This window comes from Camelus ferus, chromosome 7 (assembly GCF_009834535.1).
Source record: "Camelus ferus isolate YT-003-E chromosome 7, BCGSAC_Cfer_1.0, whole genome shotgun sequence".
Lineage (NCBI taxonomy): Eukaryota > Metazoa > Chordata > Mammalia > Artiodactyla > Camelidae > Camelus > Camelus ferus.
In genome coordinates, this window is record NC_045702.1 from 10158217 (window position 1) to 10184685 (window position 26469).

General features: G+C 33.4%; 1 protein-coding gene and 1 long non-coding RNA gene across 5 annotated transcripts in view; one reads left to right on the top strand and one right to left on the bottom strand.

Moving 5' to 3' along the window:
* The window catches only part of MKLN1 (muskelin 1), a 320903-nt gene that overhangs the window by 194842 nt on the left and 99592 nt on the right, over positions 1 to 26469 (top strand). For 3 of the 4 annotated variants that reach the window (XR_004321257.1, XR_004321256.1, XM_032483347.1), the window contains exons 5-8: positions 5127 to 5269; positions 6573 to 6661; positions 19776 to 19885; positions 20484 to 20676. Coding sequence is in view for 2 of the 4 variants with exons in the window: in XM_032483347.1 (XP_032339238.1) it covers positions 5127 to 5269; positions 6573 to 6661; positions 19776 to 19885; positions 20484 to 20676 (535 nt within the window). In the remaining 2 variants the exon portion in view is untranslated. Of the gene's footprint in view, positions 1 to 5126; positions 5270 to 6572; positions 6662 to 19775; positions 19886 to 20480; positions 20677 to 26469 lie in introns of those variants that run through there. The other variant, XM_032483349.1, reaches the window with a different exon arrangement.
* On the bottom strand, positions 1959 to 21251 carry LOC116664803. The gene is made up of 4 exons (XR_004321262.1): positions 21242 to 21251; positions 20888 to 20901; positions 8535 to 8536; positions 1959 to 2177 (listed from the first exon to the last, which is right to left on the bottom strand). It is a non-coding gene; the product is annotated as an uncharacterized LOC116664803 (long non-coding RNA).

A 26469-nucleotide genomic window follows, 5' to 3' on the forward strand; every position in this document is an offset into this window, starting at 1 on the left:
GTGTGTGTGTGATGTTAATTAAATCTTGGCTTTCCATTGTGCTTAATAGATTCCATTGTGTTCATAATGCGTGATACAGTGACTGCCTGCCTCTTCAATCTCAAATACCATTCTCCACATTGCTTTCTAGGCTTCAACCATGCGGGCCTTTTAACAGTTTCTAGGACTCTTTTTTTGTAAGTCTTTTTGCCTTACTGGCTCTGTGTAGTAGGTTAATAGTGCCCCTCCCCTCCAATGATATGTGTAACCATAGAATGTAACCTTATCTGAAATAAAAGTCTTAGCAGATAAAGTTAAGAATCTCAGAATGAGATCATTCCAGATTAGACTGAGCTCTAAATCCAATGACAAGTGTCTAATTTTATTAGACACAGGAAAGGAGAAGATGAAAAGGGATACAGGAAAAAGGTCATGTGAAGATGGAGGCAGAGATTGCATTTGTGCTGCCATAAGCAAGGAATATCAGGAATTATTAGTCACTGGTAGAGGCAAAGAAGAAACTTCTCTCAAAGTCTTAGGAGGGAAGATGGCCCTGTTAACATCTTGATTTCAGACTTCTGGCCTCCAGAACTGTGAGAGAATAAATTTCTGTTGTTTTAAGCCACCAAATTTGTGGTATTATATTATGGCAGCCTGAGGAATCTAATGTACTCTTCCCCATCCTGTAAGTCTCAGCTCCTTGGAGATACTTTTACTGATAGACCCATCTAAAGCTCTAAAGCAAGTCCTACTATCACTAGCTCTCCCATCATGTTTTCTCCTTTATGTCATCTTTATTTCCTATAAATTGTCAATATTCATATGATTAGAAGTGATTTTTAAATTGTTTTTCAGATTGAGAAAATTCTCTCTAGGCTAAAATTGTTAAAAGTTTTGAACATTAAAATTTTTATTGTTTGCTTAGTTCTGTGGCTAAGTTAAGAAAAGTGTGATAGATAGTTCTTTGATCCTCTGTGACCCTACCCCCTAGTATGATAAAGAGATTGTGGTTTATTACATTTTATTTTTAAAGTAATATATTAATACCCATGTATATAGAATTTAAAGGTTGATAGTAGAGGTTCTAAAATAGTTTTTCTAAAATATTCATTCTTAATTCTTAATGAATTTTTTTACAGTGTTATTACTAAATCTACAGCAGTTATTTCTCCAAATTAAAAGTAATGGTAATGTATTTAGCTATGGGACAGCACTGTTTGATAGTAACACTACTCAGCATTGATGCACAAGAGTTTGAAAAATAGAAATTATAAAATTTAGCAATAATGTGATTAAATATTAAAATTTTTACTCAAGATGTATTTTTATCAGATCATTGTGCTTTACTTCAGATTAGAGAGTTTATGTTTTGCTTGTGTAAATTTTAATAATAAAATCCTATTTGGTTACTATTAAGATTGTATATATACATACACAGATGCTTTCTGTTGGATTTAGAGGTGTCATATATGGGGTGATGGATGGTGTACAACAGATTTTTTAAAAGACCTGTTTTTACTAGTTACAGCACTATACCTAACTAACCAGTTGTCAGGGAAAACTAACTTCTAAACAGAATTCGAAGAATGACCAGAAATACTACTCAGCCATTAAAAAGAATAAAATAATGCCATTTGCAGGAACATGATAGACCTAGAGATCGTCATTCTAAGTGAAGTAAGCCAGAAAGAGAAAGAAAAATACTGTATGATATCACACATATGTGAAATCTAAAAAAAAGAAAAAAAAGAGGACACCAATGAACTCGATCTACAGAACAGAAACAGACTTGCAGACGTAGTAAACAATCTTATTATTATTGGAGGAAAGGGGGTGGGAAGGAATAAATTTGGGAGTTTGAGATTTACAAATGTTAGCCACTATATATAAAAATAGATTAAAAAAAAACCCCCAAATTTCTTCTGTATAGCGCAGGGAACTATATTCAGTATCTTATAATAACCTTTAATGAAAAAGAATATGAAAGTGAATATATGTTATATATATGCAGGACTGGGACATTATGCTGCACACCAGAAATTGAAACGTTGTAACTGACTGTACTGCAATTAAAAAAAAAAAGATGAGAGCGAGAAAGAGATGAGGGGAGGATAGAAAGAACTCAGCAGTAGAACACATGCTTAACAAGCACAAGGTCCTGGGTTCAGTCCCCAGTACCTCCATTAAAAATAAATAAACTTAATTACCTCCCTCCCCCAAAAAAACTGATTAAAAATTAATTAAAAAAATAAAAACTGCAACAGAGAAAAAGAGATGGAAGGAAGTGGGAGTTAATGAGGAAGACAAAGAGATGTGAATACTCCCTTGCCAAGCTGTATAGTTTGTTCTCTAATACACAGCTGTGTTCTTAGGAAACTTTGAATTACCAAAAATTGTATTACCACACCTATTAATTTGATATGAATAAAAAGGATTAATAACTTAAGAATAGCAGTCTCAATTTTCCTATGGCAATTTCTACAATAAAGAAATCTTAATAGCTACTTAGAATGTAAACATTATATAAACCTAGACAGTTGTTATTGTGTCGTGGTTAAGTGAAGTTTTGATTTTGGAGTCACTGAATCAGTAGGAATCCTTTTAGTTTCAAATAATAGAAGGTCCTATTACAGTGGGTTAAACAAATAGGGTTTCTTCTCCCCCACCACCCCTGTCTCTGTTCCCGTCACCCACAAGAAAACTAGATTTGCTTGTGAAAGTTGAGTGGCTCACAGATGGCTGTCTCTGCGATTCCCTTGATCTTTTTCTTCATTGTTGCATGGTGGATGTTACATCTATAACTGTTCAGATAGCACAGAGTTAGCATTTGTTTCAAAAAGCAAAACTTATCCCACAACAAACTTCTCATATCTCATTGACCAGAATTTTGCCATATACCTAATCTTGCCTGGAAGGTAGCTAGGAACAATTGAATTGAGAATGGAAGTTGAGTCAGCCAGCCAACAGTGTCAGCCAGAGTCAGATTGTATGATTTTTAATCTCAGCTCTGCCATATTTTAGCTGTGTAACTATAGTAAGTTATTTAGCCTTTCTAAGCGAAAATTTCTTCATCTGTAATATGAGGATAATTACCATTGTTAAAATACTACTCTTATTCCTCCCTATTAAAATGAGGTAATACACATAAAAATCTGAATAATGTACCAGACAAGAGAGTTAGTACCTACAAGATATTAGCTCTGATTATATCATCATCATCTTTCATGTCACCACCAACTTCATTCTTTTATTGAGATAACATAAAATTAACCATTTTAAAGTATACAATTCAGTGCCATTTAGTATATTCACAGTATTGTACAACTGTCACTTCTGCATAGTTCCAGAATATTTTCTTCACCCCATAATAAAACCAGGTACCAATTAAGCAGTCTCTCCTTTACCCTTAACCCTTGTTCCTGACAACCACTAATTTGCTTTCTGCCTCTATGGATTTACCTCTTCTGAATATTTTATATAAGTGGAATTATGCAATATATGTATGACCTTTTGTGTCTGACTTTCACTTAGCATGTTTTTGAGGTGCATCTATGTTGTAGCATGCATCAGTACTCCATTCCTTTTTATGGCTAAATAATATTTCACTGTGTAGACACTAGTTCATCAGTTGATGGATCATTTGGGTTGTTTCTATCTTTTAGCCATTGTGAATAGTTCTGCTCTGAACATTCATATACAAGTGTTTGTTTGAATACCTTTCTCACTTCTTTTTATTATATAACTAGGAGTAGAACTTCTGGGTCATTTAGTAATTCTATGTTTAACTTTTTTGAGAAATCACCAAACTAATTCCACATTGTCTGCACCATGTATGAGAGTTCCAGTTTCCTTAACAACATTTGTTATTTTTTTTGTTTTGATAATAGCCATCCTGGTATGTGTGAAGTTGTATTTCACTGTGGTTTTTGGTTTGCATTTTCCTGATGACTAATGATGTTGAATGTCTTTTCATGTGCCCAATGGCCATTTGTTTCTCTTTGGAGAAAGGGCTCTTGAGGTCCTTTGTCCACTTTTAAATTCAGTTGTCAGTCTTTTTGTTGTTGAGTTGTAAGAATTGTATATTCTGGATACTAAACTCTCATCAGATATAATATGTATCTGCAAATATATTCTCCCATTCTGTAGGTTGTCTTTTCACTTTCTTGATAGTGTCCTTTGATGCACAAAACTTAATTTTGATGAAGTCCAATTTATTTTATATTTTGTTGCTTGTACTTTTGGAGTCATATCTAAGAATTCATTGTCAAATCCAGAGCCATGGAAATTTACCTCTGTTTTAGTCTAAGAGTTCTATGGTTTTAGCTCTTAGGTTTACGTCTTAACATTTGATCATAAAGGATCGATTTTGGATTACTTTTGATACATTTTTGAGATAATTTTTGTGTATGGGACGAAGCATGACCACCAAGTTCATTCTGTCTCCCTTTATCATGAGTATTACCCATTATTATGAAGCATGAAGCCACTGCAACATAATATCTGAGTTGTTTTCCTAACAACTTCTTCCCCATATATTTGACCAGTGGTAGTTTGAATCTTAATTTTTATAATTGAAAATACTCTGCATAATGTAAAATGTGTTCCCTGACTAACTGATAACATTTTTTCCTGTGCATAGTAGAAGAACCTGAGCTGCATTAGACATAGCTATAGTAGATCTGAGTTTTTTAATGTATAAAATTGGCAGGAGTGATTAGTAAATCTCTGGGTTTTTTCCCTGGGTTTAAAATTTTATCACTGATTTCGAACATTGAATTTGTTATTGAAGTTTAGTCCGTGAAAATACGTAATTGTTACTTTTTCATTCTAATTTTATTTCATTTGGTTATTCATTGTCTGGTATATCTTTTATTGAATGCCATTCCTTGATTAGAAGTTATCTCACTAGTCTTTCTTTCCTCTGTCATCTGCAGTGTTCATGATGTTATAATTTCCTGGGAAAAAGTGGTGATGTAATGGTAGCCTGGCTGTTGCATACTATCCTTTAGCATTAAAAAAAAATATATAGGATGGACAGGATGACCTTATACATTCTTCTGTTAACTGTACCAAATTTTAACTTCTAAAGTTGCATAATCATTTGTTTTAAATGGAGGAATGTATAATTTGGTTGTTCCTTTTTGTAGTACTTGATTCTGAAGCTTGAAAGGCCTGCTATTGTCCAGAATATCACATTTGGAAAATATGAGAAAACTCATGTCTGCAATTTGAAGAAATTTAAAGTCTTTGGCGGAATGAATGAAGAAAACATGACAGAGCTATTGTCCAGGTGGGTTATGATTAAGAGAGAAAGAGTTGTCTTCTTTAGAGCTACAGAGAGACTAAAACTAAACTAAATCTTCTTGACTTGATTTTTCTTGCAAAAGAGAAAGAATATTTCTACCATTTTATTTCTAGTGCCTTATTTTTTAATATTGTGGCTTGAATTACCTTTTTTCCCCTCTTTTTATAATCCACCAGATACTAATTAATATTATTACCAAAGAAGAAAGAGTAAAATTTGGGGATATTTTTCTACTTCTTGTTTTTCAGTCTTATTTTTGAACTGTTAATGACTTCAGAGATACTTCTAAGTTATAATCAAAATCTTTGCTATAACCTTTGCTATAAAAATATATAATCTTTCCAAAACATTGATTGATTGCCCTAATCCAGAAGTATTATTTTGGGAGTTTAGTATAAATTGGAGACTAAACAGAGTGAAAGTATGTAATTATGCCTAGCACAGTGCCTTTCTCTTGGAAGGTGCTCAGTAAATTTGGGTTTTGACAGCATAGACCACCAGAAATAGAAGTGTTAATTTGCTCTCTAGATGATAAAAAAATGGAAATAGGTAATAGAATGGACAAATAAAGCCATGTAATTTTAGAATGTATTTGTGACATTGTATGTCCCTTTAGCACAATACTTTATATAAGTAAATATTATATCTAGACTGCATTTGATTTAAATCATGAAAGTATTTCAGAACATAAGGCAACCTGAAGGTAAGTGACTTCACTATAAATACTTGTGTCAGTCCTAGTTGTTTAAATAGAGAGATTATATAGGTTTATTTTTATATAAGATAAAGTGGATGCTGTTAAACCAATAGAGTAAGGTTGTCTGAAAATTTGTTGAGCTATAAAAGGAAGATTGGCATCTCAGTCAGAATTAAATAAGTTAATTCTCTGAAAAATTCAATATTTAGTGACTCTTAAGTTGTAACGTACGAGTGTGAATTGTTTTTTAATTTTCTTCTTACTGCTTGAATATTTTATGTTATATTTAATTATACATTAGGGACACTAAGTCTTGTCACACATTTTCATGCATTGTAGTCACACTCTTTAATGAACAGCAAACATTTTTCGTTAACCCTCATGTAATTAAGAGAGTACAGTTATAATGCAGTTGATGTGAATGTACAAGTTTTATCCCATATTCTCATGTTCACTACTTCTTTACTTTGTCTTTGTCATATATTTTGAACATTGATTGAACCTTAAAATCTGAGTATGATATTAATCTCTGTTTTAGTGTGCTTGCTATATTATGAAACTAAATTTGATAACCTTATTTTTTTTCCACAGTGGCTTAAAGAATGATTATAACAAAGAAACATTTACCTTGAAGCATAAAATTGATGAACAGATGTTTCCTTGTCGATTCATTAAAATAGGTAAGATTTTTAGCTTTCTGGAATAGAAATAAATCCTTTATACCATCAATCAGCAAACTACAGTCTGTGGGCCAAATCTTGCAGGTCCTCGTTTTTTTTAAATAAAATTTTATGGGAACACTGTCATGCGTAATGTCTGTATCTGCTTTTGCACTACAAAGGCAAAGTTGAGTAGTTAAAGAGACCACAGAGCCCATAAAACCCAAAATGTTTACTCTTTGACCCCTACTTTATAAATCTATAATTGGCAATTATTTCTAAATATTTTCTCATTTGAAAGTTTCTTAGAAAATGTTATGAAATATAGTGATTTGATTACCTTGATTATTTTATGGAAGGGTTAGCAGTTGCTCTGAAGTTGTAACATTCTAAAACCAAATACTGATGAATCACTTAAGATAGTATATTATGGTTATTTTCTTTTCTTTAAATTTTATTTTGTGTGTGTGAAAATGTTGGTCAAACACATAAAACTAATTTTATAACCCACTAATAGATTGCAAACTACTATTTGAAAAATGCTACCTAAGGCATTTGTTTACTTAGCAAGTGTTTTAGCTTAAAGTATTTGTAATGCCCCTCAAAACTAGTGTTTTTAAGGTTATTTGTTTTCCTTTAGGATGTATTATTTAGAAGGTAGGAAAGTTGAAGTCTTGGGTTTTAATTTCCATCTTTATTTCATACCTTTGAAAGTATTATGTTAAAATTGAGATTAAAGATTAAAGAATGATAATAAAACCCAGAATCTCATGTATTGATTTGGGAGAAAACTTCCTCTTTTGGAACGAAGAGTTCCATTGTCATTGTTTACCAGTCTAAGAGTTGGCCTGTTCATTTCATTGAGTCAAATAGTTCCACTAGGCAAAAAGAATATCTGAGGTCTTAGTGAAGACTACTGAAAGAGGGAAAACTAGTTGTAGGATTGGGCTGTTTGGTATGTTACTTTTTATAAATATAGTTTCTGTTGCTATAATAAGTAATTGTAGATAAAAATCTATGTCCTGTTTACCTATGAGAATTTATGAACAAGCAAATTTTTTGAATAAATTTAACTCTTGGTTGTTTCTTCTTTCGCACTAATGAGTAATTCTTTCCCCAGTATGCAGACCACCCATTTCTTACAGACTTGCATAGCTTTAACAGTTCTGTGATCTTACATTTCAAATGTACAAGCAGTGAAAATACCTTATATTTTCATACAATAAATTTAGATTTTATAGTTTTAAAGTACTTACTCAACTTCTAATTGCTTAGTCATGCAAAGTGAAGTATTCTCTCTCTTTAAAGTTCTTTTATTTGAACTTTTTGGTGCATTTCCTATAGTCATTATTTTCTTTGAAGGAAAATGTCTACTGCTTTTATAGTTCTTAATCCTCTAGTATTATTCACTAGAAAAAGTATGAATGAAAGTCTGTTAGGAAGTTGAATGGTTTCTTCCCTTAAAAATTTGGAAGAAAACAGAGGTCTCGTATGGATCAGTTAAACATTTCAGCTGCCTGAAGACAAGAAATTGCACTTCTTTCCAGCCTTTTCTATCATCAGCCTTCTGATTGTAAAGTTTTTTTTTTACTTGACCCTCATGGGTTAGTTTTATGGCGTTCAGGCAAAATGTTAATTAGAGCTTTTCAAATGATTGAAGATACTTACTAACTCATTTGATGTTTAGGATATTAATATTCAGATAAATTCATATTTCTCACTTTTCTGTTAAAAATGTAAATAGTGTTCTGCAGTGTTTTTATTTTCCAGCCTTTTCCCAGCATTTTCTTGATAAGCTTTTTAAAAAAATTATATAAGGAAACTGAAACTGAAAGCTTGTGTTAACTTTAGTTTTTTTAGTTTGATATTTTCTTTAAAAATCATTTTAATAAACCACTTGAGTGATGTGTAACTTTCTTTTGGTGGTGATTCAGCACAGATATTTCTTTACCTGGTTGGGATAAATTGTTAGAATTCTTCTGAAAAGAAAAAATGTATTTGAATACTTTACATTTATGTTCTACAGTGATATATTTGAAAGCTCTTGCTTTATTTAAAAAACAAGTTTATCCTTAAACAACATAATTTCTAAATATAGTCAGCCCTCAATCATTCACAGTAGTGGACGGGAACAAAAGCAAGATTTAACTCACCAGCAGATAATCTCCAGATCATGCGCTGACATCTAAATATGGTCGTTCTCATTTATAGTGAATATAGCTTATTTATTAAATTTGGCTTCGGCCAAAGTTAAGTCAGTTTGCTCACAACTTAACAAGGAAAATAAGTCTGCATTTTTACTGGATTGCAGGGGTTAGGTTTTAAAATCTGTTGTGTATAATCCATAGTGCCATAGCACAGGTAAATTTTACTTTCCTCTTAAGCTACCTTTTGTATAAAATGAGTATGATAATACCTTCTCTGTTAAGGATAGGTAACTATATTGGACATTTTCTTGAGTTCTTTTGTAGTTTGTGGATGAGTCTTTTGAATTTTAATTTAAGATTATATTTATAAAAGAAATGATTTCATTTTGAATGTCTCTTTTTTGTTACTTATACTCATAAAGCTCTTGATTTCATGCCTTCTTACCTGTAGTATTTTAAGTACTATAGAAAAAGTACATGTACAAATATAATTTGAACCATCATGTCATTTCAGCAGTCATTATTTACAACTTCTTATGTGTTGATTGTTTTCGATAGTTTGTAAGTTCTTTTACATGTGGTATCTCATTTGAACATTATACTGGAAGATAAAAATCTTTTCTCTTTTAGTTGAGGAAAATGAGAGTAGAAGTCAAATGATGTGTCCCAGGCTGTGTAGCTAGTAAGTGATACATCAAAGACATAGCATTTGGTATATGCTTTTGGATATGTGCTTGTATTGCTTTAAAGTAATAATGATAGGTATTGTTTATGAAGCCATCTGCCTAACACTCTGTGAAACAGGTATTATAATACTTACTTTACAGATGAAGAAACTGAAGTTTAGAAGCAGATGTAAATGACTGGGCCAAGTCCTTACTTATAGTAGAATGTAGAGGTGGGATACAAATTTAAGTCTGTTTTTCTACAAATGTTCAGTGCTCTTACTATGTGATATATGTAAGTTTTGTTTCCTTAGGTAGATTGTGAAACCCTAGGGGTTTCTGTCTTGTGTTTTCTCAAATTTCAGAAGCACCAAGCAAACTGCTTGCCTCATTAGAAACATTGTATATATACTTTTTGAGTTTATTTTACAGGAGTTTATAGGAATTAATCAGTGGCTATGTGAACTTGATGGAGGAAAAGTTAACATCTTTATGTTCTCTAACCTCTAACAAATGTATTCAGCATTTCCTTCAATTATGAATATACGCTATAACCCGTAATATTAGCAATACCTGTGACTTGCCACAGATAAAAGTTATAAATTTCCCCCATCACTTTATACTCTGGAAATATAACTTTGAAATTATGATAATTATTAGACCTGCCACTAGATCTTTTTGTCTAATGTGTTAATTAAAAAGCATATATGTTCTATATCATAATTCTGTTTCTTCATTATTTGTATAACTGTATTTCAATGCAATTGGTTTGCTCTATGATCCTTTGTATTTTCCTTTCTGCATTTAAATCTGAGAGGGGTTGGATAACAGGGTTCACTGAAGAGCCAGAAGGGGTTCACCACACAAAAGAAGCCAAGGAGCCCATGTTGAAGTGAGGTCTTTGATAGGACTTAGTGTGGAAGTTGAGAGTTGGCCTTAGGAAGAAACTTGGTTTCATGTAAGGCCTATAAGTAAAATGAAAATTTAGTAAAGAAGGAGAGTTGTTAATTGGGAGATCAGATTCAAGAGAGGAAGTTAAAGGTTTGGAAGGGAAAATCTCTTTAGTGGGAGATTAGATCAGATGACTGAAAACATAAAGTGTAATATATGAGGATACTGGTTATAGATAACTAAAAAGGTTTATGTCTTGATTCATAGCAAGATAACAGTTGTATCAGGAAATTATCTAGGTGACATGAAGGCAGAAAGGAGGTACTGAGTCTTAGATTCTGGAGTAGTCTTGGGTTTTGGTAGATGGGATGGCTTAGATTTCTATGGATTTTTTTGAATTTTTGCAGCCTTGGATGGATGTGGGAGCTTCAGAGAGATTCTTTAGCTTTGGCTAGATTCAGCCTGCATTCTGGATCCTCAGAAGTATTTAGAAGTCTGGATAAGTACCATGTCTTGGGGTCGGAGGAGGTGCCCTGATGGTGGCCCTTCATGAAAGCATGTGGAAAGGTGACATTTAAAAGTATGTTGTTAAGAAGGAAATTAATATAGTAATAATAGCTAATAATAATAATGATCATAATAATAGCCAACATTTATTGAGCACTCAGCATGTGCCAATTACTGTGGTAAGTGCTTTGTGCACTTATTTCATTAATTCTGTAGTAGAATAGTTGCACTCTTTCAGAATGGTTAATCTTGAATTTTTTAAGATCTTCCACAACCTGATCTTAAAATTATTAGCATCTTCTAAGAGGCTGTTTAGCCATCTAGGCAGGAGCCACCAAAGCATATTGAATGTACCACATATGTGTTTAATTGTGTGGAGATGTTGATCCCCCTCAATCCTAGAGCAGCAGAAACCTGTAACCCAGTATTCTTGTATACTAAATGTCTTATCATTTTCTATGCATGGCATTTTATGAAAAGGGATGAAAGGCACTGATTCTGATCATATCTGTCTGATTATCCCATGGGAAAAAGTGGTAGTTGAATCCTAGGATACAAACTCTTAGCATTGGGATGTGTATTAGGAGTTTTGGAACTCCAATTCACATTTAGATATCTGACATATAATGCAGAGTATGTCTGATATGCAGTATTATTGTTGTTAATGCCACCAAAAATCATTGGTAAAATTTCATATGACTGTGCATCATTCTGCTCATTCTGTATATATGCCTTCAGTCTGTTAAAAATTAACTATACTCTTCATTCATCCAATATATGATGTTCTTGTGAGATGACTTCCTAATTAATCTCCCTCCCACAATTGCTTAAAGGTATTTAATAAATAAACATTTTACAGACTTGAACAGATACAATAGGAAGATTTTTTTTCCTCCTGATTTTACTGAACTTGGACCTGGAACTTGAGAACAAATTTCAGATCTCTTAACTAATATTATACATCTGATTACACTTAAAGACTGTGTTCTTGGGGCCTTGGGTTTCAAATCCTGTTTTATCCTGACTTTTTTACTACTTGATGGGTATTACTGTGATGTAGGAGATACACTTTTTAAATGGTACTGCTACTGAAGAAATCAACACCAAAATAGTGATGATAATTTGGTGTTAGTTGGTAAAAAACTTTTGAAATTTCTGTTGTTTGCATATGTAAACTGAAGGGCATATTAAACATTGCAGAGGTCCTTCATATATTCCAATGACTGGTTCATACTGCTTCTGTGTTTATTCATGTATTTTCCTTTAGATGACAATATAGGAAAGCTCTTCATTGAGTCTGATATGCTGGAAAAGAGCAGTGGACTTGGAAATCAGTAGACCTGATATCAGATATTGTGAATATTCTGTTTTGATACTTAATCAAAGCTTGAAAAGTGTCAGTTTCTTAATGATAGTCGCATTACTCAGTCTGAACCATGTCAGTGTTATATTAGAATCTATTGGCCTGTCTTGCACTTTGAATCAAATCTTTTAGCCATGCATGAGTTTGTAATATCATTCATTGGTCATTTAGAAAATATGGTTCACTGAGTTATGCAGATCTTTCAAATGTTGAGGCATTTCATTATATAATATAAAGAAAATTACACTTGTTAATCTCAGCACCAGTCTCATCATAAAACTCTTAAGTACTAGGAAGTAGTTAAGCTCACTGTGGTGGGATATCAATTTTCCGAAATTCTAGTTTTTCCTCAGAAGCTTGAATTTTATCCTTGGCAGCAGATACTTCATTTTGTTACCCTTGAAATGACAAATAAATGTCTGGCCAATTCCCACATAATCATAGATTGTCAGACTTTCTTTTAAGAAAAAGTAGTACCCTGTTGGGCTCTCTCAATGCCTATTTCAGCTCACAACTCGGACAGCTATACAGGTCCTTTATCTTGAGACAGCCATCATACTTTGGTATGCTTCAGAAGTGCTTTATGTGTCCTTTCTATTTTGTCATGCAAAATATTGAAAAGATATGTACTTAATTATAGAGATTTATTAAAATTAATTTTACATATCATCAGAGACATTCTTAAATGAATTGCCTTTTTTTTTTTTTAACTACAGGTATATGGTGGTGAGAAATAGAGTTCAGTTCATACTATATTAAGGAAAACGAGAACACCTGCATGCTACTACTTTTTGTGGCGCTACCAGGGTGTCAGCGGTTTTACCTTTGGCACCATGAGTGCAAATGTCAGTACAGTCGGGAAAAAAAAGGTTATAAAGTCCTAGTTGTATTATGAAAAATAGTTTTGACCACATGGAACCTCCTGAAATGGTTGTGAGGATTCCCCTGGAGCCCATGGATCACACATTAAAAACTTCTACTCTGTCCTGTCATTACTAATACGAAATGTTATCTTCATCTTATGTTGAATTCCTCTGGATCCTTGAGGGATTTTTTGGATACACTCTTCCGCTCCAGTGATTTTTATTTCCTTTTCCTTCACTAATATCAAACTTAGAATTATTGTATCTTTTTAGTATGTTTATTTTCTTACTGTTTTATAATTTTTGATATTCTTGTTCTGATTTTTTTTTCAGATCAGCTTGTCCAGCTACATGTCAAGAATAAAAAGGGTATATACCATAAGGATTTTGAGATTATAATAAATTTGTAATTAATTTGAAGGGAATTACCATGTTTACAACATTGAGTTTTCCCATCTAGAAACTATTAGGACCTTTCATTTACTCAGTTCTTAAGTAAAATTTTTTATTTTCTTAAGTAGATATTGCATACTTTAAAGTTTATTCGAAGATATTTTAAGCTTTTTTTTACTATTATAAAGGAGACTTTTTCCATTATATGTTCTACTTGGTTTTTATAGGTATAGGGAATGTTATTTTCATATACTTACCTTGCATACAGACGTTGAAAGTTTTTCAGTTAAATCTGTTTAATTTTTTAGGTAGATAAGTTGTTTCATCTTTGATAATATTTTTTCTTAATTTGCTTTTTTTTTTTCATTATTGCATTGGCTAAGATCTCCCATATACTGTTAAATAGAGATTATTGGGCCTCTTTATCTTGTTCCTGACTTCAATGGGAATACTCAGTGTTTCTCCATTAGGGTTTTTGTTGTTGTTGTTGAGATTTTTGATGCTTAATATCTCAATAATGATAAGTCAACCAACCATACTTCCAAAAAAAAAAAAAATCAAGGCAATGAAGTGGGGTTTTTTTGCCTTCATTTCTTATGTATTAAGAGTTTTTTAAGTTTGCATTCTTTTTTATTGAAGTGTAGTCAGTTTACAATGTTGTGTCAATTTCTGGTGTACAGCATAATGTTTCAGTCATACATATACATACATATATTCATTTTGATATTCTTTTTCATTATAGGTTACCACAGGATACTGAATATAGTTCCCTTTGCTGTACACTATAAACTTGCTATTTAATATATAGTAGTTAGTATCTGCAAATCTTGAATTTGCAATTTCTCCTTTCCCACCCCCTTTACCTGCTGATCACCACAAGTTTGTTCTCTATATCTGTGAATCTGTTTCTGTTTTGTAAATAAGTTCATGTGTCTTTTTTTTAGATTCAACATATAAGTGGTGTAATGTGGTATTTTTTCCTCTTTCTGGCTTACTTCACTTAAAATGACAATCTCCATGTCCATCCATGTTGCTGCAAATGGCATTATTTTATTCTTTTTTGATGGCTGAGTGGTATTCCATTGTGTATATATACCATAGCTTCTTTATCCATTCATCTGTCAGTGGACATTTAGGTTGTTTCCTTGGCTTTTGTAAATAATGCTGCTATGAGCATTGGGGTGCATGTGTCTTTTCGAATTAGAGTTTTCTCTGGATATATGCCCAGAAGTGGGATTGCTGGACAATATGGTAAGTCTCTTTAGTTTTTTAAGGAACTTCCACACTGTCCTCCATAATGACTGCACCAATTTACGTTCCCACCAGTGGTGTAGGAGGGTTCCTTTGTCTCCACACCTTCTCCAGCATTTATTGTGGACTTTTTAATGATAGCCTTTCTGACCAATGTGAGGTGATCCCTCATTGTAGTTTTGAATTGCATTTCTCTAATAATTAGTGATACTGAGCATCTTTTCATGTGCCTTTTGGCCATCCGGGTGTCTTCTTTGGAGAAATGTCTATTTAGGTCTTGTGCCCATTTTTTGTTTGGGTTGTTTGTTTGTTTGTGTGTTTTGATACTAAACTGTATGAGCTGTTTGTATATTTTGGAAATTAGTCCCTTGTTGGTCACGTCATTTGCAAATATTTTCTCCCATTCTGTAGGTTTTCTTTTCATTTTGTTTATGATTTACTTTGCTGTACAAAAGAGTGTAAGTTTAATTACATCCTGTTTATTTTTGCTTTTATTTCCTTTACTCTAGGAGACCGATCCAAAAAATATTGCTGTGATTTATGTCAAAGAGTATTCTACCCATGTTTTCCTCTAGGAGTTTTATAGTATTCAGTCTTACATTTAGGTCTTTAGTCCATTTGGGGTTTATTTTTGTAAATAGTATTAGAGAATGTTCTAATTTCATTTTCTTAACACATAGCTGTCCAGTTTTCCCAGCATCACTTATTGAAGAGGCTGTCTTTTCTCCATTGTGTATTCTTATCTCCTTTGTCATAGATTAATTGACTATAGGTGCATGAGTTTATTTCTGGATTTTCTACCCTGTTCCATTGATCTGTGTGTCTGTTTTTTTGTGCCAGTATCACACTGTTTTGATTACTGAAGATTTGTAGTATAGTCTGAAGTCAGGGAGCATGATTCCCCCAGCTTCATTCTTCTTTCTCAAGATTATTTTGGCTATTTGAGGTCTTTTCTGTTTCCATACAAATTAAAAATTTTTTTGTTCTACTTCTTTGAAAAGTGCCATTGGTAATTTGATAGGGATTGCATTGAGTCTGTATATTGCCCTGGGTAGTGTGGCAGTTTTAACAATGTTTACATTTCCAGTCCAAGAACATGGTGTATCTTTCCATCTGTTTGTATCATCTTCAGTTTCTTTCATCATTGTCTTACAGTTTTCGGAGTACAGATCCTTTGCCTCCTTGGGTAAGTTTATTCCTAGGTATTTTATTCTTTTTGATGTGTTGGTAAGTGGGGTTATTTTCTTAATTTTTTTTCCTGCTATTTTGTTGGTATATAGAAATGCAGCTTATTTATATATATTAACTTTATATCCTGGGACTTTACCAAATTCATTGATGAGCTCTAGTAGTTTTCTGGTAGCAGCTTTAAGATTTTCTATATATAGTATCATTTCATCTGCAGACAGTGACAGTTTTACTTCTTTTCCAGTTTGGATTCCTTTTATTTGTTTTTCTTCTCTGATTGCTATGGCTAGCACTTCCAAAACTATGTTGAACAAAAGTGACAAGAGTGGGCATCCTTGTCTTGTTCCTGATCTTAGAGGAAATGCTTTTATCTTTTCACCATTAAGTATGATGTTAGCTGTGGGTTTGTCATATATGGCCTTCATTATATTGAGGTATGTTTCCTCTGTGCCCATTTTCTGGAGAATTTTTATCATAAATGCATGTTGAATTTTATCAGAAGCTTTTTCTGCATCTATGAGATGATCATATGGTTTTTATTCTTCAGTTTGTTAATGTTGTGTATCACACTGATTTGCAGATATTGAAAAATCCTTACATCCCTGGAATAAATCCCATTTGATCATGTGTATGATCCTTTTAATTCATTGTTGGAGTTAATTTACTAGTATTTTGTTGAGGATTTTTGCATCTATATGCGTAAGTGATATTGGCCTGTAATTTGTCTTTTGGTTGGTTTACCTTAAATTACCAAGTAATTTAAGATAATTATTGATATGTATGTTCTTATTGCCATTTTGTTGTTTTAGATTTGTTTTTGTAGGTCTTTTTTCCTTCTTTTTGTTCTCTTGTAGTCTGATGACTATAGCTTTACATTTAGATTCCTCTTTCTTTTTTGTGTGTATATCTATTACAGATTTTTGATTTGGGGTTACCATGAGGTTTTGGTGTAGAAGTCTGTATATACACATGATTGTTTTAAGTTGCTGATCTCTTAATTTCAAATGCATTTTAGATGTCCTGGATTCATACCCTCCTCCCCTCACAATTATGGGTTTTGATATCATATTTTACATCTAATTGTTTTAGGTATCCTTTAACTGCTTGTTGTATATACAGATGATTTTTACTACTTTTGCCTTTCAACTTCCCTGTTTGTGTGTGGATGATTTCCTACCTTTACTGAATGTTTACCTTTACCAGTGAGCTTTCCCATTTTGTAATTTTCTTGTTTCTAGTTGTGGTCTTTTCTTTTCTACCTAGAAGTTCCTTTAACAGTTGTTGTAAAGGTGGTTTGGTGGTACTGAATTCTTTAGCTTTTGCTTATCTGTGAAGCTTTTGATTTCTCCATCAAATCTGAATGAAAACCTTGCTGGGTAGAATATTCTTGATTGTAGGTTTTTCTCTTTCATCACTTTAAATATATTGTGCCACTCCTTTCTGGCCTGTAGAGTTTCTTCTGAAAAATCAGCTGATAATCTTATGGGAGTTCCTGTATGTTATTTGTTGCTTTTCTCTTGCTGATTTTAATATTTTCTCTTTATTTTTAATTGTCAATTTGATTACTGTGTGCCTCAGCATATTCCTCTTTAGGTTAATCCTGTATGGGTCTCTGCACTTCTGGACTTGAGTGACTGTTTCCCAATGTAGGGAAGTTTTCAGCTATTATCTCTTCAGATATTTTCTCAGGTCTTTTCTCTCTCTCTTCTCTTTCTGGGATCTCTATAATGCAGATATTAGTGTGCTTCATGTTGTCCCAGAGGTCTCTTAAACCATCCTCATTTCTTTTCATTCTTTTTTCTTTTTTCTGTTCTACAGTAGTGATTTTAACTACTCTGTCTTCTAGCTCACTGATCTGTTCTTCTGCCTCATGTAGTCTATTCTTGGCTCCTTCTAGTGTATTATTCATTTCAGTAATTGTATTCTTCAACTTATTTTGGGTGTTCTTCTTTATATTTTCTTACTTTTTGCTAAAAACTTCACTCTGTTCATCTGTTCTCCCGAGTTCTCTGATGATCTGCACAGTCATTACTCTAAACTCTTTCTTGGATAGATTCCCTATCTCCTCATCATTTATTTTTTCTTCTGGGATTGTATCTTGTGCCTTTGCCTGGAATGTATTCCTCTGCTATCTCATTTTGTCTAAATTTCTATTTGTATTTTTATGTAGGTTAGTTTCGTTGCTCAACCTTGGAGAGCAAGGTTGTATGAGACTTCTTATGCATTCCAGCAGGGCACTATTTGTCATCTAAGGGGCAGGGTCCAGCTCATCCCAGGATAGTCTGGCCTGTCTTTGCAGGCTCCTTCCACAGGCTGTTGAAATTTTCTTTTCTTACTTTTGGTATCTTCCCTCTGGTGGGTAAGGCTGGACGAGAGGCTTGTGCAGCGGGCAGAAGGGGTTGGTACCTGCCCACTGCTGGATAGAGCTGGGTCCTGGCCCTCTGGTGGGCAGAGCTGTGTCTAGGGGTGTGTCTAGAGGTGGCTGTGGGCTCAGGAAATCTGCTGATGGTTGGGGCTGCATTCCCACTGAGTATACTGTTTGGCCTGAGGCTTCCCAGCACTTAAACCTACAAACTATTGAGTGGGGCCATGTCTTAGCACCAGTGACCCAAGCAAGGTGCCAGTCTCCAGGAAAGCTCATATAAATGAACATTCCTCGAATGTCCACCCCTGCCTCTTATGTCCCCTGGATGAGCTGCAGCTGCCCCCCTACCTCCCCAGGAGACATTCCAAAACCAGCAGGCAGGTCTGGCCTGGGTTCCTATGAAATCAGTGCCTCTGCCTTTGGTCCTGGTGCATGCAAGATTCTTAGTGCACTTCCCAAGAAAGTGAAGTCTCTGTACTGTGGAGCTTCTGCAAGTAAGCCCCACTGGCTTTCAAAACCAGATGTTCTGGGGTCTCCTCCTCCCAGTTTCAGAACCCTAGGCTGGGGAGCCTGACGTGATGCTCACAGCTCTCACTCCTGTGGGAGGGCCTCTGCAATGTAATTTTTCTCCAGCTTGTGGGTTGCCCACCCATCAGGGTAAGGGGGTCCTATTATTATCTCATGAGCATGCCCTCCTTTCATCCCAGGTTTCCTCTTTATGTTTCCAGTTGAAGATCTTTTTTGTCTTTTTTTTATTGATGGTTACTCAGCAGTCAGTTGTGGTTTTGTTGTGATCCTGAGAGGAGGCGAACTTCTGGTCCTACTCCTCCACTATCTTGACCAGAAATACAAGAGATTTTTTAAAGTAAATTTTATTAGTTTACTCTTAGCATCTGTTGAGGTAATCAAATATGTTCCTCTGTTAACATGGTGAGTTACATTAATATTGCTTCTACTGAACCAGTCCTTCCATTCCTCAAATGAACTGTTTAGTTACAGTGATAAATTGGTAGAATTTTTTTGCAACTTTTTTTTTTTTAATTTTGAATATATACTCAGCCGAGATTGGCCTTAAATCCTTTTTCTTCTGGTTTTGTTTTCAGGGTTATGCCACTTTGATAAGTAATTGAACTTTCAGTCTCTTTCTATGCTAATATAGTTTAAATTAATATTGTTTGTAATTATTTGTTTCTTGTGGATTTGGTAAAATTTGCTTTCTAAATTTTTCTAGTCTCCTAGGCCTGTTTTTTGGAGGATAAACGACCCAGTTTGAATTTATCTTTGGTGTTTTCATTATTAAAACAACCTCATGATGGCATTGAATCATGTTTCTTTTTGCTACTGTAGCCCCAGAACCTAATAGTACAGTGCTGGGTGTACAGAAGATATCCAGAAAATTTGTTGAGTGACTCCTAATAGACTTGAATAGTGACTTGACTTCGCTAAAAATTTATTTGAACTATGTTAATTTTTCCTTTTTATTTCTCTTTTTCTCCTCAAAGTTCCACTCTTATCATGGGGACCCAGCTTTAACTTTAGCATCTGGTATGTTGAACTTAGTGGCATTGATGATCCCGATGTAGTACAACCTTGTCTCAACTGGTATAGCAAGGTAGGACTGTATTTTAAAATCCTGATTTTATGTTTCAGGTAGCATACATTAAAGAGAGAATTGTGTCGATATATTGTGTTCACTGAGAATAACTTAAAACATTAACAGTAGTAATAATAATTATAAAGATTAATCAACACTTATTAAACATTTACGTTTTGTCAGTTCTAAACACCTTTCTAACTTATTTACTCATTGCCACTCTATGAGATAGGTACAGTTATTATCCATATTTTACATATGATGAAGTGGAGCACAGAGAGGTTAAGTATTTTACCTGAGGCCACAGTTGTAAAAGTTATCAGGTGCTCTAGATAGTATGTAAATTCATATCTTCATCTCTTTAAAATCTTTCTGCTACAATACTTTGTGACCTTTGACAAGTTATCATAATTTACTAAGCTTCAGTTTTGCCATTTAATAATGGAAATAATCGTGATACTAATGAATAGCATTAGTACAATGCTTAATTATACTTCGTATGCTTAGTTAATGCTTAGTAAATACTGACTTAATGTTAGTAATTGTCACTTATTGTTTCCTACAGTAGTAACTAACCAAATCTCTTCTTTACATAACTTCTCTTGTGTTCCAGTAGTACCGTGAACAGGAAGCCATTCGCCTTTGCCTAAAACACTTCAGACAACATAACTATACAGAGGCCTTTGAATCGCTGCAAAAGAAAACCAAGATTGCCCTGGAGCATCCCATGTTAACAGATCTGCACGATAAATTGGTATTGAAGGGTGATTTTGATGCTTGCGAAGAATTGATTGAAAAAGCTGTAAATGGTATGTCATAAACATGTATATTTGTATTTTAAGTATATACAAGAAAGTTTTTTTTTTTTTAAAGAATGTAGGTTAATGCCAGTTACTAGTTTATTTCTTTCTTCCCCGCTATCCCTCTACCCATCTTTTTACTCTGTAAAGATGTTAGCTCCTTGAATTAGGCACTGCTTTTATGTAAGACAGATCTATAATGTAATGGGACTTGAAAAACAAAAAACAAACATACTTGAACTCACATATCAAAATCTAAGTTGTCATCTTGGAAAATCATGCACTTAGGAATGCTAACATTGACTGTCACTGAACCATGTTAGAAAAAGACTTTTAATGCTCCTTTACATATTTTTGTTAATAGCAAATTGTCATTTTTAAAAAATAGTGTAATTTTGGGGCAGGGTAGGGAGTGATTGGATAAGCCAAAAAATTTTATTAGCTTACTGTTACAATGAATGAGGAGATTTGTATTGGAAATATCATCTGTGTGATGTAGATGTGACATAATCGCTGATTTTCTTGGGTGGCCTATAATCTGGTTTCAAAAGAGATGTCAATATTAGAACATAACATAATCTCCCAAAGTAAATATTTTAGAGGATGACACCAATTGAATTTTTAAGGTCTTGTATGTTATGTTATTTTTAAAAAAGGAACTCTGTTGTTGCTGTGTAGAATGGCATCCATTTAAAAAATTTCCTATACTTTCATAGTAACAAAGGACAGAATGGGTGCTTGTGGTAATGAGAAAAAAAATTCAATCTTTTCTCTTTTCTTGGCACATAGCTCCTAAACCTCTCAGGATCTGTGGAGTGTAGGAGGGTCTTTTGTATGCTGAGATGACTGGTGGCTGGGGTCCTAGATAGCTTCAGATCTACAGAAAGACCAAACGATGTGATTAGAGGGTTGAAACTGCCAATCCCATTCCTGACCTCTGGAGAGAGGGAAAAGTCAGAGATGATATTCAATCACCTATAAACTAATGTTTTAATCAATTATGCCTACATAATGGAACCTCCAAAAAAAATCCCTAAATAGTGGAGTTCAGAGAACTTCCAGTTTGGTGAACATATGAAGTTGCAGGGGAGGATGGCATGCCTGCAGAAGGCATGGAAGCCACATACACACACACATATACACACCCCCCCAGTACCTTGCCCTACATCTTTCTTCTATTTGGCTGTTCCTGAATTATATTCTTTATAATAAACCAGTGATAGTAAGTAAAGTGCTTTTCTGAATTTTGTGATTACTATAGCAAATTATCAAACCTGAGGGGGTTGGGGAGACTCCCAGTTTATAGCCAGTAGGTCAGAAGTACAGTGGCTTGGGACTTGCATTTGGCATCTGAAGTGATAGTCTTGTGGGACTGAGTCCTTTTAACTTGTGAGATCTGACACTAACTCCAAGTAGATAGTATCAGAATTGAATTGTTAGATGCCCAGTTTTTGTCAGGGAATAGGAGAAATGCTTGGTGTAAGGAGAAGACCCATTCATTTGGTGTCAGAAGCATTATGAGTGAAAGCAGCTTAATGCTCAATATGAAACTTGTGGAATGATACCAAGGTGTATAGAAATTCTGTTCTTTTTATAGAAAGAAATAAGGAATAATAAACTTTCTCAGTGCTCTGCTTTTATATATTTGAACCCTTTTACTATTGTTCATTATTATTAGGTTCTTATTTTTTTATGTTGGTTGACTATTTTACCACTGAAGTACTACTTTCCTTGAGTTTATAAATTTAAAGTTAACTTAAAATTAATTGCTTCCAGATCCATTGTGTTATAATAACAAACCTACCTCTCAGCCTTGTACATTATTACTGCTTACTTAATTGATGATGATACTTGCAAATAAATGATTTCTATGTTTGAAGTAGAATATACTTGGGAGTATACCCACATGGAACATATAGGATAATTAGTCTCTTACTAAACCATCAAAATGCCACTAGTGAAAGTATATATGTGTGTGTATGTATGTTTCTGAGAATGAATTCTGTATTTTTTAACCTTATAGGATAAAGAAGGCACATGTAATTTTATGGAGGTTTTTTTTTTTTGTGCGTCTTGTTTTAAATCTTCAAGACATTTAATATTTTGTTAAGGTAAACAACAAAATAACAAAAACCACTAGCAACTTTACATAATCGTTAGATTAAAAACTGTTAGGTTTTGAAACTGTCTCTTTAGCAATATACTCATTAAAGAGAAGCTATTAAAATCATGTGCAACCCTGCTACTGCAGAGACTTGAGTTATCCTTCTGACTCTAGGAAGGAACCGAGTTTAAGGAAATTGGTGTTACCTATTCTTGAGACTTACAGCCAACTCATATTTTTTGTACTTCTCACTGCCTTGGAACAGTGTTTAGTTAATAAACATTCCTTCCAGGATTGTTCGGTTTGCTGCTGACTTCACTGATGATGATTTTGTTGGACAAATAAGGAAGTAAACACTGCAGAGTTCTTTGACTTTTGCTCCATTGAAAGCATAGCAGAAAAAGCTGCCTGTTATATAGGAAAGTCTAGGGAATCAAAAGCATCTTCCAAGTTTCTTATAAATGGAGGAAACAAAAACTACTTTTAGTATATTTGGTATATTAGTGTGCCCTTCTTCAAGTATGGTCTACATTTTGAGAAAGTGTTGGGCTGTACTTATTTCTCCTATTAAAGCTTCCTATTTGCCTAGAAACATCCCTACATTTACATTTAATTTCATTAGAGGTGATTCTTGAACCAGTCATTGCTGCTTCCTGTCTGACAATGCCAGGCGAAAAAGGTAGACTCCAGTGATGATCGGCAAAAGTAATCACCTAAGAACAGGAAATACTTAAAGAAAACCTCCTTTTGCAGTATTTATCTTATTTGCTAATGAAATAAAAGTTTGCTTTTTGTGTGTGAGGTAAAGGGAGGGATTAAGTTTAATAAAGTGGTCCTAAAGTTTACACTTGAGGTCTTTGTTTCCATTCCTCCCTTCTTCCCTTTTCCTCTTCTTTCTTTTTTCTCTTCTACCTTCCTCTTCCTTCCTATTCCTATTCTTTGGTTTATGCAGTAGTTGTTAGTTATATGGTAGGCTTAATTCCCTCTCCTTAAAAAATTTTTTTGAGATCTCAAATCTTGTTGGAGTTACCTTTGTGGCAAGGTTTTTAACTACAAATTTAGTATTAATAGATACCGGGCTATTTATATTCTGTATTTCTTTTTGAAAAAGTATTGGTAGTTTGTGTCTTTTTATGAATATGCCCATTTTGTCTAAATTGGTAAATTTATTGGCATAAAGTTGTTTGTATTCCATTATTGTCCTTCTAATACCTTATGTCATATCATTTTCCCTCATATTGGTAATTTTTGTTTTCATTTCTCAGTAGTCTGGCTAAAAATCTATCAATTTTAAGAAAACAACTCTTGCGAGTTTTTTGTTTTGTTTTTTCTTGTCTTTTCTCTCTATTTCATTGATTTCTGCCTTTATCTTTATTATTTCCTTTTTTTCCTACATACTTTGGTTTTAATTTGCTCTTCTTTTCATAGTTTCTTAGTATAAGAGCTGAGGCCATTAACTTGAGATTCTTCTTTTCTAATGTAGGCATTTCGTGTTAAAAATTTCCCTTTAAGCACTGCTTTAGTTATATCTTACAAATTTTGCTGTGTTGTTTTCATTTTCATTCAGTTTAAAATATAGTTGACTCTTGAACAACGTGGGAGTTGGGGCCCCAACCTCTCCTCCCCCCTGACCCACCCACTATGCAGTTGAAAATCCACATATAACTTTTGACTTCCCCAAAATTTAATTACTAATAGCCTACTATTAACTGGAAGCCTTACTGGTAATGGTAACATAGTCAATTAACACATGTTTTGTATTTTATATATATTATAGACTATATTCCTATGATAAACTAGAAAAAAGTGTTATTAAGAAAATCATAAGAGAAAATACATTTACACTGTATACTGTGTTTATTGATATCATAAATTTACATTGTCTGTTTACAAGATAAATTATCAATACCTACATCAGTATTGTCTTAATGACACAAAATGTGGGTATTATACGTAGTACTAACACTGGACATCAGAAATGAAGAGATAATGTGAAAAAATTCATTTTTATTTACTAGTGTAACAATTCATGCGTTGGTAATGAAGTAGCAGCAATACGAATGCTTTATAACAATCTAGTGTAATTGATAAAATTGTGTCACAGTAGTTTAGCATATATGCTAATGAATGGTTATAAAATTTTTATAGCATACAGTATTAATCATATTCATAATACAGTATTAGAAACATTGTTACATTTTTAAAGTATTAACCTGTGGCGATAGACTCATAGTTTCTGCAGTTGAGAGAGAGAGGAAGGCATACTGGAGAGGGGTGGGCATACTGTATGGTCATGTAATTCTTTGAAAGCAGAGTTATAAAACAGTAGGAAAACTAACACATTATTAATTTTATTACTAAATAGCACTCACCTTATACCTATATAAGGCTAGACTAGTATCTGTATACTTGATGCATTCATGACATACCTAACCCTTTCTTAGTTTTTTTTTTGTTTTTTTTTTTTTTTTTTGTATTTCTAGGCTACATGGTTCTTCTGTGAGTTTTTTTCAAAGTGTTACAAATCTCTTCCAAATTTTCCAATATATTTATTGGAAAAAATCCACGTATAAGTGGATCTGCACAGTTCAGACCCAACTTGTTCAAGGGTCAGCTGTACTTAAGTGTAATGACACATATTTCTTTCCAACCCTGATACCTCTTTCCCCCTTGTGTTTAATCTTTTAGCCAGAATATTTAATAAAAGTTTGCCATGGCATAATTATAGTGGATACCCCTGTGTAGTTCATGATCTCTAAAGAAATACTTTCTGCATTTCATTGTTAAAGATATCTTTGATCTGGGGCTTTGGAGATTCCATGTCAGATTCCAAGATTGCTTAGAGTTTATGCCATAAATACATACTGAATTTTGCCACTTTTTATCTACCTTTCATGATATGATTTTCCTACTCTACTAATATGTGAAATCATAGTAATTGATTTTCTGATGTTATACTTCATATATACTTAACTGTGTCATATATTTTTTGGCGTATTTTGGATTTAGATTGAGTAATGTTTTCTTAGAATTCTTCCAATGATTATTAGTAAGATTGACCTTGTAATATTTCTTTCTCTTACGTTCTTCAAGTTTAGTATCTCTGTCCACATAATGGGTTGAGGAATTAACTTTTTCTTCCAATTTTCTGAATAGATGTAAGATTTGAATTATTTCTTTCTCAGATACTTGGTTGAATTTACCATTGAACTAGCTGCTTGGGATTTGCTTGGGGGAGTATTCTTTGCCTACCAATTGAATTTCTTTAAACTTTGTTGTAGGACTATTCAGAGTTTGGTTGGTTGGTTGAGCTTTAACAAGTTATCATTTTCTGGTAATTTGTCAGTTTCATCTAAAATTTCAAACTTACGGCCATGAAAGTATACCTTATATTTGCTTATTAACTGTTTAATGTTTGTAGAATTTCTGGTGATGTCTTTTTTCATTTCTTATATTGGTTTTTTATTAATTCTTCCCCCCCATCACTTTCATGTAAGTTTATCAAGTTCACTGATCTTTTGAGGGAATCAACTTCTGGTTTGTTTCTTCATGTTAAACTTTATGTCCTTGATTTATACTTAATGTTTAATGTTGTCTTTATCTCTTTGAGGTTAATGTGCTTTTTATAACTTATTGAGATGAATGCTTAGCTTATTAATTTTCAGACTTTGTTATTCTCCCATAACTGCATTTAAGTA